Raw genomic sequence first — 13,900 nt, 5'->3', positions numbered from 1 at the left:
TTTTCTTTATCTACAATGTTTGGACATTTTGTCATTATGTACTTTGGTGTGGGTCTTTCCTTGTGCTGAGTACTTAGTGTGCTCCTTTAATGAGGATAAATTTTTCTGTTTTTTGTATTATTTCACTGATAATTATCTCCCTTTTGTTTATTGTTTTGTTTTATTTGTTTACTTTGTCTTGCCTCTTTTTCCTGGATCCTATTCAGTCAAGAGTTAGACTGCCAGGATTGATCCTTTGTCAGTGATGTTTTATTCCCTACTTTCCATTTCTTGTTGTGTGTGGGTTTTTTTTGTTGTTGTTGTTTTATTTTTCTGGGAGATTTTCTTAATTTTAGCCTTCTAAACTCTCTTTTTCACTTTTTGGTTTGAAAATTTTTGAATATTTTGTATTTTTTATTTCCAAAAGCTCTTCCTTGATCTTTGAGCTTTTCTATAGCATCTTGTTCTTGTTTTATGCATTATCTTTTTTATTGTCTCCAAGGACATTAATTAGAATTGTTTTAACATTGTCTTTTTCTCTGTCAAGATTTCTGCATCCTTTGGGTTTATTTCTTCCCTTTGTCTATTTTACACTCTCTTTTTCATGTGGGAGACTTTCTGTAAGTAACTAACAATCCTTGGTCCTATGTGAGGCAATAGTAAAGTCAGTTTCTCTGGGTGGATCTCATTGACCAGCACACTTGGCTTTCAGATGAACCAGAGAAGAACCTGACTACTTTGCAGGATAACATACAAATAACAGTATATAGAGAGAGTTTTTTTCCCTTTGGGAGGGGATTTCATTTCTTCAGGGACAGTCCCTCAATATTACTTACTCTTAGTATGAACATCAGACATTGTGTTGCCTGGGAGTGAAAAGCAATGGGCAAGGGGACTTGATTGTTCTGGATTTTGAGTTTAAAAGAATCTTTAAGCTATTTTTAGCTCGATATCTCACTCTGCCCTTTGCCATGTTTTGAGCTTCTCCTTGGTTATATGAGGGCAAATCTGTTTCTCACGCATCCTTATCTCTTTACAAATGCAGAATGCATTTTAATCTATGGTTTTCTCTGGCCCACTTATCTGTAACCACTTCTCAATCTGCTTGCATTTTCCAGAAATTTGTTTAAATTTCTCCCCCACTCCACTCACTAATATCTTCTCACATTTTCTTTTTTAACCTTATCAACATATACCTTATTTTAAATTCTTTTGCCATCATTACAGCAGAATGTCTAGAGGAAGAGGAAATAAAACGTGTGTAGATATAACCAGAAGTCATAGCTCTTCCTTTCAGAGATGTTATGATTTTGGCTGATATTTTTATTTCTCTTGGAATTTCAGTAGGAACACTTAATTCTGGGTATACTTTTAATATATTGTTGAGAGAGAGTTTTGAAAAAGTCCTCTACCACCATCTTAAATATTAAGGCAATCAGAAAAGATTCTGCCTGGTCAAAGTCTCATTTAAACTTTAACATAGTAAGAAATAGCTTTCCATCAGTGGTAGAGTAGGAGAACTATGCTCTGAACTAGAATGGGACTGTCTTTATCTGGTCAGCTTCATTTATTGTCTCTGTTGATACACTAATCAGGGCAGCAGTTCTGGAACATGGAACCAGTTGGACCAGCTAAGAGTTTTACAAAACCTGCCAGGGAGCCATCACAGAAAACTTGAGGTCCCTTAGAAGTTATGTGTAGAATTTCAGTGGATCTACCTTCATAATTTTTCATTTGTTCTTCAAACCATTGAATTGTCCTTTTGTTTTGAAACAGAATCATATTTCTCTCTATATCAAAGAATCTTGCTTTTTTAACCTGACATAGGCATTACATGGAACCCCTGAAGTTATAATACTGTGAAAATAAGAGTGGTTATGGCTATAGTGGAAGAATCAACAGAGCCATACTTTGATGTCTTGGCTGAGACTTTAGTATGACATTGGGGAGGGGCAGGCAGCAGGGGCAGAGAACATGATGAGTTGATTATTTTTAGTAAAATTTTTCCATGTGTACCTGACTTACATTCATGCTAACAAAATTAACTTTCTACATGGAATTATTCCTATGCTCTAGAAATGTGAAATGTAAATAGTTGTTCTACTGATGTCCCAACTTCAATAGTGTAGAAAGCAGCCTGTGTTCTTCATGAGCAATAGATAAGTAGTGATCATTTGCTACTAAGTGGAATTTAAACCAACAAAAAGTTGATAGTTATTTTACATCATTTTAAACATTTAAGGTTGGAAGATAAAGAACACTTATCAGGTAAGCTAATAATGGAAAATAAAGTAGAAGTGTATCAACTTCCAAGTCTCCGTTTCTTAAAAGATAGTATCACCAACTGGCTAAGACTAATTCCACTTCTGAAATGAAGATCATCTTCCAATTGACAGCTTACTTTATTACTCAGCTACCCTCCTGGAACTCATAGTGTTTAGAGGGGAGTGAAAAGCTAATGATTATGCATTAGGGTGTGATATATACACAGTAAGAGGCATATTGAAAAGTATCATATAGTAGAGCACAAGCTTTCCAGTCAACCAAGACCTGGGCTTGAATCCTGGCTCTGTCATCTGATACATTTATAATCTTGAGCAAATCTTGAGAAACCAGTGCTCAAAATATATTGTAGAAAATCAAATAAGGCAAGACATCTACCCTTAAGGAACTTATAGGAGAGGCAGACAAATCATTAAGAAGAAAAGGTGATGATTGCTATGGTAGAAGAATGTACAGGGTGCTATGGGGTAGAGAAAGAGGCATCTAAATCAGATGAAAGGCCAGTGACATCTTACAGAGATGTGAGCTTTGAAAGACAGAGATGGTGTAGGGACCAGAATTCCAGGCAGAAGCTGTGTCATCGAAGGTCGTGTATGTGCACAACGCTGTATTACTTCTTGTAGACATGGAAAGCTAAGGAAAAGTTTTAAATAAGGGAGTCAGGTTTTCAAACCAGGATTTTTGATAGAGCAATTGAGGAGTTGCAATGTGGAGGATGAAGAGGAGCAGGTGAGACTTGCAGTAGGCAGATTGATGAGTAACAAGTACTCCAGTTGAGAAAAGGTATAATGAATACACAGAATGCCAGGTAAAGATGATGAGGGGATGAGGCTACAATAACCAACTTGTCCTAGTTTGCCTAGGACTGTCCTGTTTTAAAAAAAACCTGAAAGTCCCATGTCCCGGGAAACCTTTCAGTTTCTGCAAAGCAAGATGGTGGATCAGCCCATCTGAGGCTCTGAAGGTAGGAGTGAAATGGATGGGGACACTGATCCAAGTCATATTCAGATGGTAAAATCTATAAGACTTATAACTAGTGACAGAAAGGGAGAAGTTGAAGACACTAATCAGGTTTCTAAGTTGGTTGCTGGAGTAGCGAGTTGTACCATCATCTGAGAGAGATTGAATCACTGTGTGTAAATTCTTTCAAATCATGGACTTTTACCTCTTCTTTATAGTCCTAGTCAATAGTGCCTCTTTTGCACATGTATTATTCATGGCAGTTCTCTTTCTTAATTCTACAATTTTGACTGATTTGCAATTTAGATCTGAAAAAAAAATAATACAAAGCAATCTTTTAGTGGCTCTATCTTTTGTTAGTGCAGTAACATGGAAATATGTAGCAGTACCCAGGCCATGTGTCCAGGCTGGAGGCAATCTCCTTATCTAAAAAACAGGTGCTGGTGTTTGTACTTTTTAGGTTGTTCTTAGTAGAAAGGACTGAATTTTATAGTCGGTCTCCTAGAGAGAGTTCATCTGTTTTAAATACTTCACAACCCCTAGTCTTTGGATTTGATTCCCTAAATGTGTCAAAAACAAATACATTTCAGGCTACCATTCTTATGAAATAAATTTTAAATGATGCCATTTAGAAAAGTCAGGGGAGACATAGAAGTAGCTATTCAGCTCATTTTTAAGTTTTCAACTGGATATTTCATATTTATGTTGTTTTCTTATTCTCTGAATGATGGATAACATTCCTTGATTCTTTTGCAAACCAGCTTGATTGTACAAGCCACAGATAAAGGTATACCCAGGCTTTCTGGTACAACTGTGATCAAGATACAAGTGACTGATACAAATGACAACGCCCCGGCTTTTCTCCCCTCTGAAGCAGTGGAAGTTGCAGAAAGTAAGTGTGGTGATTTGAAATATCAAACTTGTATAATATCATCTACCATTTTTCACCTGGGTGCTATGTGAAATATAAGTACTAATCCTCAACAACCACATAACATAAATAGTTTTTATCTTCATTTTACAGAATAGAAAATGGAGGGTCAGAAGTTAAATATCAAAGAAGTTAAAAATTAAAGTTGGGATTTGCATTCAAACCAGCAGGAGGCTGGTTTCCCAAGGTCAAACCACCATTCCACACAGTTTCTTTATGTGTATGGACATTGCTTAAAAGTGAAATCTCTATGAAGAGCATCTTTTGTTGACTGCGTTCCTCACCATGAAGCTCCCCTGAGAGGCAGTGATGTTCTTAGACTAATAACTCTATTAGTCTTTGTGTTGCTGAACTCAGGTCTGGCTGTTCACCTCTCGAAAGCCAAACTCAAGAGGCAAGTGTTGGTAGAAAGGAAAGGCTGATTTTTTTCAGGAGGCCAGTAATTGGGAGGGGAAAACATACTTGTGTCCAAAGGCCAATTCCCCACTGCTGATCAGGGGGCAAGAGCTTCTAAAGGGGAGTTTCATGGGTGTGTAGCCAGAGGGAGGGGGCTATGAGCAGAAAAGCACAGTCAACTCTGAGGATTAAGTTGAAATTTGTCATGTGGTAATCTGATCAGCATCATCTTGATTGCTTTAAGCCCAGTTAATCTTCAGTTCCAGGGTCGGTTTGTTCCCATTTCTTTAAGGCTGATTCTCAGAATTGTGGCAGCTTGTGTCATGGCTACAGCCTGGCCATCATATAGTTAACTTCTTGATCTGGTAGAGGTTTCAGTATCTACAAAACAGCTCAAAGAATATAGCCCAGAATATTATCTATAGCCCTTGAGGAGGAGCTAAAGGTCCTTGACCATGCTTAATGACTAAACTATTATAATTTTGTCCTGTTTGACTACTTTTCTTTTGTTTCTGTATTTCCTCACTTCTCTGATTAAATTTATTCTTTTATTTTTTTCATTTTTTGGTCATGCCACGAGGCTTGTGGGATCTTAATTTCCCTACCAGGAATTGAACCCAGGCCCTCAGCAGTGAAAGAATGGAGTCCTAACCACTGGACCACCAGGGAATTCCCTAAATCTATTCTTTGACTAAAATTTTTCTACACACAAAAGAAAGGGGGAGAACATGGTGGAGAATCTGTCCCAGGAAAGCCCCATAAGGTTCTGCTCAGTTTTATTTGCAGTACACTAATGACAAGTAATAAGTGAAGGGAGTTGGATGTTCCTTGCCCAGAGTTATCATTTCCTCTAGTGTAAACTAAACTTTAACATTTGCAGAAAAATTTTACCACATTAATGGTAGAGGTTGAAAATACAAAGTTTTACATTATATTCTGATTAGCCTTAATTGTTTGGGTCTCTGGGTTATATGAAGACTCCATAGTCTGTGATCTCAAAGTTGTTTGTGGTCAATGGCTGTACTGGTAAAACCAACCCAACTTTTTATAGTTGAAGTTGCAAATAGTGGCCCTTCACTATCCTCTCTCCTTTTACTCTTAATATCCAACTTCTTCCTAAAATGTGCTTAACATTTTGTTATGTTCACTTTCCAAACAACTTATAAACATTACTGCTTGCAGAGGGCTATATTCCAGAAATTTTTATATATAAGGATACCTACAAATATTTTTAAAAATCTAAAATACTCTGCCAATAAAAAATTGTCTAGTTTCGCCTCTCACCAGTTGGATATATTTTTCCCAGCTTTTACTGAAGGTAAGAGTACATGCACTGGAATCAAAATGCAACAATGTGCCCAAGATAAATATATCACAAGAACAAGCTGTATAAATCAAAACATACCGAAAGGGGTCAAGTGTGGTTGGTGCATGTCAAGAATGTTCAAATTTGAAACATGAAAATTATGAGTCTCCCACACAGTGGAACTATTCGGAATGCCTTGGCATCTTCTTTCCACCTGCACCATACCTGTCAGCTCCAAAACAAAGTCCCTGTCTTCGCAGTTTAGGCTAGAGAACATATATGACATGTGAGACATTTACCATGTCATCTATTTGTGATTTTTTTTGGTGAATAATATTAGATATCTGTTTTCATCACTAGTATGATGTACACTTTCTATAGTCTTTATAATTTTGAGAGTCAGATTTTAAGAGAAGGAAGCAGTGTGTGCCACTCAAAAGAAATAATTTTATAAAAATGAATATAAGAAACTAAGTATCTATTTCTAACTTTAGCATCCAAATATTTTCATTTAAATCTTGCCTACTTTTCATAAATTTATGTTTTGTATTAATGTTTTGAGTAATAACCTTCTTCCCACCCACATCCCCATTAATATATGGTTTTGATATAGAAACTGTATAGTACAAATAAGTGGCTTAGAATGTTTCTTGGTGCTGGACTTGTGTTATAAACATATGATGAAAAGTGTAATATAAAAATTGAATATACTCTACTTCCTCAATTCCATACTCACTGGTAAATTTTCACTTTTATTGGGCTCATAAATTCTTCAGAGTTTTTGTTCAGTTCATAACGAGCCTTGTATGAGAAATCATGCCAATAAATAGCAAATCGTGTTGGACTTAAAATCAAAATGCTTGGATTGAACTGTTAAAGAAAAATATTTCAAAGGATGACTTTTAATGGAGACTGACAGTGGTCATGACTATTTCAGATTCTTTGCCTGGTGTAATTGTGACTCAGATATCAGTTCATGATGTGGATTTGAATCCAGCTTTCATCTTCAGTTTCGTCAAAGAGAGTAATCCTGGAACTAAGTTCGCTATTGATCGGAACACTGGGGTAGTGGTGCTAGTGAAAACACTGGACTTTGAAGAAGCTACTGAATATGAGCTGCATATCCAAATTTCAGATTTGGTGCACCACACGGAAGGGACACTCATCGTCCATGTGCTGGACGTCAATGATAACCCACCAGTATTTTCTCAAGATTCTTACCAGGTAGAGAACTTAAGAGATGTTGAAACTTGAAAGAATAGGGAATAATGTTGACACTAATTTAGACAAACAGACAGTATTCACTGCTTTTACTGCCTAAGTTGTTGTTGAGAGTTTTATATTTAATATTATGGAGGATAGAAGTACATATGGAACTGAATATCACATTCAATTCAATTTCTTAGGTATGTATCACAAATCATCATATGAAAGTATGTCACCATTTTTCTAGTTTTTAGGGATTGGGATCCAGTTGTTCATAATAATTGGGACTTGCCTAATATTTGCAAAGCCACAAATAAGACAATAAGGTAGTTTGGATTATCTGCAGTTAATTTGAGAAAACCTTTTCTTTCCTAGGCATGTATTTTTGAATATATTGATTAACATTTTGCAGAAACAAATCATGAACAAAACTCTACAGTGTAAACTGTAGATTTTAGAGCATAGTATATGTTTATAGAAGTAAGGACAATGATAACATTCACTTAAGTATTTGGATATGGGCCCCAGGACTCTTGAATGTAACAAATGCAAGGTTTACCTGTAAACACAGGAGAGAAACTAACAAATGCAAGGTTTACCTGTAAACACAGGAGAGAAGCTAAGCTAAATAATGATCTTCTGTGAAGGCTTGTTAAATAATACAATGCTCATAATTATAAAGTGTACAGTATAATAATACATTAGTAAATGCATTAGCTGTCCTCTACCACACAGAAATAATTTTTATAAGGAAAATTTTTCATAATAAAAATCAAAACCGAATGAAAAATTTTAAAAGTTTTTGTTTTTCTGAATTCTGGAACTACTAATACAATCTTCTTAATATGTTCACTCTATAAATTAATCTGCCTAAAAAAGTCAGGTTCTCTGTCTTTTCTATAAGCAAAATGAATAAAAGGGCCTCAGGTTCTGACCCTGCTCATGAAAATAGCTAAGCACAGTGCCCATCTCCCTATTTTCCCCTCAGGTCACCATTTCCGAATCGGTGCCTGTGGGGCACACAGTGCTGACCGTGGTGGCCACAGATGTGGAAAGCAACAAGAACATTTCTTACAGGATCCTTTCTTCTTCTAAGGCATTTTCAATTGATCCTACAAATGGTGAGTTATTTATAGTGGCTTTAGCATTCATAGGTTTGAGTTACAGGGTGGAAGCCTGAAATAATCCTTTCCAAATGTGCCACCTCCATCCCCACACGCTGGTATCAAAGACACCACCTTCTTATTTCTCTTCACGTCAAATGCTGTGGTAGCATATCCTGGTGCTATTTCTCTTCTCCAACATCTCAATGGCTGGAAAGCAAAAGGAACTGATTAAATGCTGGCAAATGCACAGAAGTTCAGAGACCTCAGTATAGTAAATACCAGCTCATCCAGCCAACCAAGCACAGTTGAAGTAATTAGCCCAGGCCTCAACAAGAATCAAAATGAAGTCAAAGAGGTTCATTTAGAACTGAAGACTTCATGTTACCAGAGTTTAGAAGCTTTTCTTCCAAGCCAAGTACAAGAAGTTCAGTAACAGCATCACATATTCAACAAAGACCAAAAAAAAAAAAAAAAACAAAACAAAAAGGAAAATTATTTGAGCATCTCTACTAAGTGAAAACAATTGAGGATGTTCTGGTTTCTTTGATGTCTCCCAAGGCTCCTCGTTTTGTTATCAGAGATCAAGACATTTGTGGTTGTGAAATGCATTCAGGCAAGGATTTCAGGTTAGAAAAGTAAAGCATTGTACAGAGAAAATTTAACAGCAAGTAAACATTAAAAGCTAAATTTGATAAAGATAAATAATTAGCAAAGTGCTGTCCCTAGCAGAGCACATGCTAGAAAAGAACAGGGCTGGGACACATTACACTGTGTGTTCCCCATTTCCACCCACCACTGCGTTGTTTCACAAGTGAGAGCTGACTTATAAGTCAAACTCTGGATGATCGATGTTAATTAGGTTTACTCTGCTGATCACTTTGCAGTTACACAAATATCGAATCATTATTTTGTACACCTGAAACTAATATAATGTTATATGTCAATTATATTCTCAATTTTAAAAAGTTAACCTCAGGATTACCTGAAGGGAGAATTTAGTCACAAAATACCAGTATGAGGCCCTTAGAGTATGGTAACGGGGAGAAGTAGGTAATGTCGCCACACAGCCTGTAGATGAATGATTACTGGGTGGACTCGAACATGTCAAGAATTTGGCTTTCCTCTCTCTCTCTGTCTCGCTCTCTCTGCCACAGCAAATTGCAGTGTGACATTGTCCCTCTGAGCACTCGATCCTGGCAACACTTTTGTTTGATATGCATTATCAATAGACTTTACATTGATTAGAATGTTTTTAAAATCTTGAATATTATCAGGTCAACTGAGTTCATGGTGGGACCCAAACTGAAATGTGGCATTTAAAAGATACCATTTTGTATTCTTTCTTTGTGGCCATACTTAAGACACATTTTCCTTAGAAAAATATTGTTACATACATACTTATAAAAATTAAATATTTCTATATTTAAGATGATAAAATGTATTACACATATTTCATCAATAGGGGAAAAATCCACTTGCTGAATTAAACAAGAGCTTTAGGAAAAGCATCTCTAGAATTCAGCAATAGTCGTAAGTCTGCATTATCATATTTACTACTTTCATTTGACTAGCATGAGTGCCATCCAGCATTTCCAGAATAAATATGTTTATGCCAGAATGTCTCTATACATGTGTCTATGCATAGTAGAATGGGGTATAAGTTATTCAAATAAGAATACATTTTCTTTAAAAAGTAATAATGGAACAATTTACTATACAAAAATAAAATGTTTAAAAACTTGTGGCAAAGTCATCTTCAAGCAGCACACATATTTAATAGCGTGAATGCCATGAATATTATTTCTGAATCTTAAGTGTTACAAAAGTATAAATGTAATCATCTAAATTTTCTATTTGGAGTTACCTTTGGTTGTAACTAACAGATATCTTTACATATTAGTAAATATTTGCTGACTAAGATGATCATGAAAATTTTACTTCACAACATTGAAAGACTATGTCTTATTTTTCAGGCACAGTATATACTATCAATCCTGTCTTACTTCTGGATAGAAAATCAACAATTCGATTTCTTGTTGAAGCCAGTGATGGTGGAATTCCTGACCTGAAGGCTGTTACCTTAGTGGAGATAGAAATACAAGATGTGAACAATTATGCCCCTGAGTTTGCAATAGAATATTATAATCTTAGCTTGAGTGAAGACACTCCAATTGGAAGCACACTTGTCACCTTTTCAACTGTTGACCATGACTGGACCCATGAAAACACTCATGTTGAATATTCCATCATCAGTGGTAATTCACAGAACAATTTCCATGTGGAAACTAGTTTCATTCATTCAGAATATACTTACAAGCAAGTTGGTTACCTGGTGTTGATTCACAATCTGGACAGAGAAGCAACCGCCAGTCATAAGCTTGTCCTTCTGGCATCTGACCGTGGCTGCCCTCCACTGAGTTCCTCAGCCACTGTGTCAATAGCAGTACTCGATGTGGATGATAACCCACCTACATTCAGCAGTCTGGAATATCATGCCCACATCAAGGAAGGTACCCCTCGAGGGAGCCCCATCACTGTGGTCTCAGCAAGTGACTGTGATGTGGCTTCACATGCAGAAATCGTCTACCACCTAATCTCTGGAAATGAGAAGGGGCATTTTCACTTAGAAGAAAAAACTGGAGTTCTTTATTTGATTAAACCTTTGGATTATGAAGAAACGATAAAATTTACTTTAACTCTCCAAGCTTCAGATGAAGAAAAGAAGCATTTTTCTTTTGCAGTTGTGTTTGTCAATGTCCTGGATGATAATGACCATGCACCTCAGTTTATGTTCCCAAACTTGAACTGTGCTGTTCCTGAAAATCTTCCTGTTTTCTCCACCATATGTTCTGTAAATGCTTTGGATTTTGACACAGGTCCTTATGGAGACTTGACCTATTCTATAGTTTCACCCTGTTCTCTCCTTCATGAGATGCCGCATGATCATGACCTCTTTCTCATTGACCCCTTATCAGGGGATATTCGTGCTCAGCAAGTCCTTGACTATGAACATGACAAAAAATACTGCCTCACAGTTCAGGCCAAAGACAAGGGTGACTCAACAGCCTCCTTAATGGTTTGGGTGGATATTGAAGGGATAGATGAGTTTGAACCCATTTTCACTCAGGATCAATATTTTTTCAACCTCCCAGAAAAGAGTAATGTAAGACAGTTGATTGGCAGAGTGGAAGCATCCGATGCAGATGCTGGTATTGATGGAGTTATTCTTTACTCCCTCGAAACTCCATCTCCCTTCTTTTCAGTAAATAAAACTAATGGAAATATTTATTTAAGTGGAGCCCTTCCCCTAATAAAAAGTCAAGTCAGCAAAGAAGACACCATCGAAATGAAAATAATTGCTCGTAGCCCCAAACCGGACTCCAAGTTTACATCTTGTACTGTTTTTGTGAATGTGTCTTTTTCCTTGGAAGGAAAACACTCCACAGAATCAGCTAACAGCTTTTTGATCAGTCTCACTGTCTCCTTTTTAGTGTTTTTGTTACTTGTTTTCATTCTAATTGTACTTATTTTAAGACATAAACAAAAAGATGCAATAAACAATTTTGAAGAAAAGAAAATATCATCATCTTTAGATATCAGTGTGAGACCGACCAGGGATGCCAGCACGCTGAAATCCTTCCAAAAAACTAATGAGAGTGATAATGAGGTAGTGCCTGTGGACTCCATGCCTGAATGGTTGAGTTTAACAAGAATTATGGAGAAGGACATTGCACATCCGTACAGGCACTCAAACTCCAGTGGTCACTATTCTGTGGAAGGAGAAACTGCTGAAGATAAGGAAATCCAGAGGATAAATGAGCACCCTTACAGAAAGGACTCTGACTCAGCTCTGAGTGATCGGGAGTCCAGGGTGCCAGACTCCGGCATTCCAAGGGAATCAGACCAGCTCTCTTGTTTGTCTGGGGAAACTGATGTGGTGGTTACTGCTGAAACAGCAGAAAACAGCCATACATTTGAGGAAGGAGATCAAGGACAGGGCTGTGGCACTACCTATGTTCAAAATAACATCTTACTCCAGCCTCTAAAGAAGAGAGAAGGAAAAGTGGGCATCCTGGCTGATGTCAGAAAAGAGGCCGTCTTTATTTCAGGTGATCAGGAAGCAGGATGTGCAGCTCTTTCAACCCAGAGAAACTCTGATCATGATGTAAGAGGCAACTATCACTGGGATTATCTCCTCAGTTGGGAACCCAAGTTCCAACCTCTTGCATCAGTATTTAATGATATTGCAAAACTAAAGGATGAGCACTTACTTATGCCTGGCATTCCAAAGGAGAAGAAATCTTTTGTTTTTCCACCACCTTTGATAACAGCAGTAGCCCAGCCCGGGATTAAAGCAGTTCCACCAAGAATGCCAGCCATAACCCTGGGACAGGGACTTCGGAAATACCCACACTCCCCCATTCGCTATCATCAAAGTTCTCTGCCGAAAGCCATGACGCCCAGTTTTTCTCCATCCCTTTCTCTGCTGACCACACAGACCCCTGCCATAACCCCGCTGCTGTCAGATAGAGAGTTATTAGGAACACATCTGAGTGGTACATGCCATGAACCTAAAGCAGCAGATGAAGCTCAAATATAAAACAATTGTGATGTCAAGCACCTGCTCTCCATTGGTCATGAATGATTGGACAAAACATTCCTAAGTGAGCTCCTTGAGATTGGGTTCATTTATCTATGAGTGAGGGATACAATTTAGTCTAGGTTTTTAGAACTCTCTCATTTAAGTTTGGAGAATTTGTTTCAGTCTTAATGAGAAGTTACCCTGTCTTTTAACCTTTATGTTTTGCTCTCAGGACTCAAGTTTGTATATATTAAGTAGTGTATATTCTGTCACACCTGGTCTTCTGTATGGTTAGATTTCCAAAGGACACAGTGAACTTGGCTGACTGCCAAAATGTTTATATGAAAGTAAATGGAAATAAAGTATACTGTATTCTGGTCACTTTACTGCTGATTATTCTGCTATTTATAAAACAAATTAGTAAAGACTGAATAAAAAATGAGTGTAGGACAAAAAGTAGCAGAGAGGGGAAATTTGGAAGGATAAACAAGTTGTAAAGTGAAGCAGTTTCCTGCAGATCTGATATACTTGGAGATGCGTTTCCCCATTTTCCCCATAAGCCACACTTGGGGAGTTTAGCCATAATTTGAATTTACTATGGTGTCTTTTGGAAATCTAATGAGAAATTAAGAATGAAATTTGTCATACCTCTGTGCCAAATAAGAAAATTATTCTTGATTAAATGAACCAGAAATGCATGTTCTTAATGGAGAGCCAGTATTGATAAAAGCAATAATGTGTGGTTGGCTGCCACTGAAGACATATTTCCTTGGCTTTCTTTACAAATAAAATGATTTTTTTTTCAATGTTCTGTCTTGTAACATGGTACGGGTACAGACACTAAACTCTGAAGATTAATTTGTGTATATTTCTTCATTTTATTTTATTCTACATTCAGTAACTTTTGGTGAGAAATAATTTATCCACTCAATGTCAGTTTAAAAATTTGCACTCAGATAAAATTATGTTATTTGCTAATAATAAATTTCATAGAGTAATGTAGCAATATATTTTTAATGAAGATTTTTTTATATAAATACTCCTACTATAAAAGTTAAGAATGGATGTCAGAAGTCTTTCTACCATTTGTTTATACTCTTATTTAGCTTCAACTGTCACTAGGCGGAACAGTTTGGCAACATGGTTAAAAT

At 36.8% G+C, this 13,900-nt stretch overlaps 1 protein-coding gene across 1 annotated transcript in view; it reads left to right on the top strand.

Moving 5' to 3' along the window:
• Positions 1-12,767, top strand: part of DCHS2 (dachsous cadherin-related 2) — a 306,411-nt gene extending 293,644 nt beyond the window's left edge. The window contains exons 17-20 of the mRNA XM_065877536.1: positions 3,984-4,114; positions 6,793-7,079; positions 8,050-8,182; positions 10,141-12,767. Coding sequence (XP_065733608.1) covers positions 3,984-4,114; positions 6,793-7,079; positions 8,050-8,182; positions 10,141-12,767 — 3,178 coding nt within the window. The remainder of the gene's footprint in view (positions 1-3,983; positions 4,115-6,792; positions 7,080-8,049; positions 8,183-10,140) is intronic.
• The last annotated feature ends 1,133 nt before the right edge of the window (positions 12,768-13,900 follow it).

The sequence above is a fragment of the Phocoena phocoena genome, chromosome 5 (assembly GCF_963924675.1).
Source record: "Phocoena phocoena chromosome 5, mPhoPho1.1, whole genome shotgun sequence".
NCBI lineage: Eukaryota > Metazoa > Chordata > Mammalia > Artiodactyla > Phocoenidae > Phocoena > Phocoena phocoena.
The sequence above is the reverse complement of the archived record's forward strand: the minus strand, read 5'-3'. Positions and strand labels throughout refer to the sequence as shown.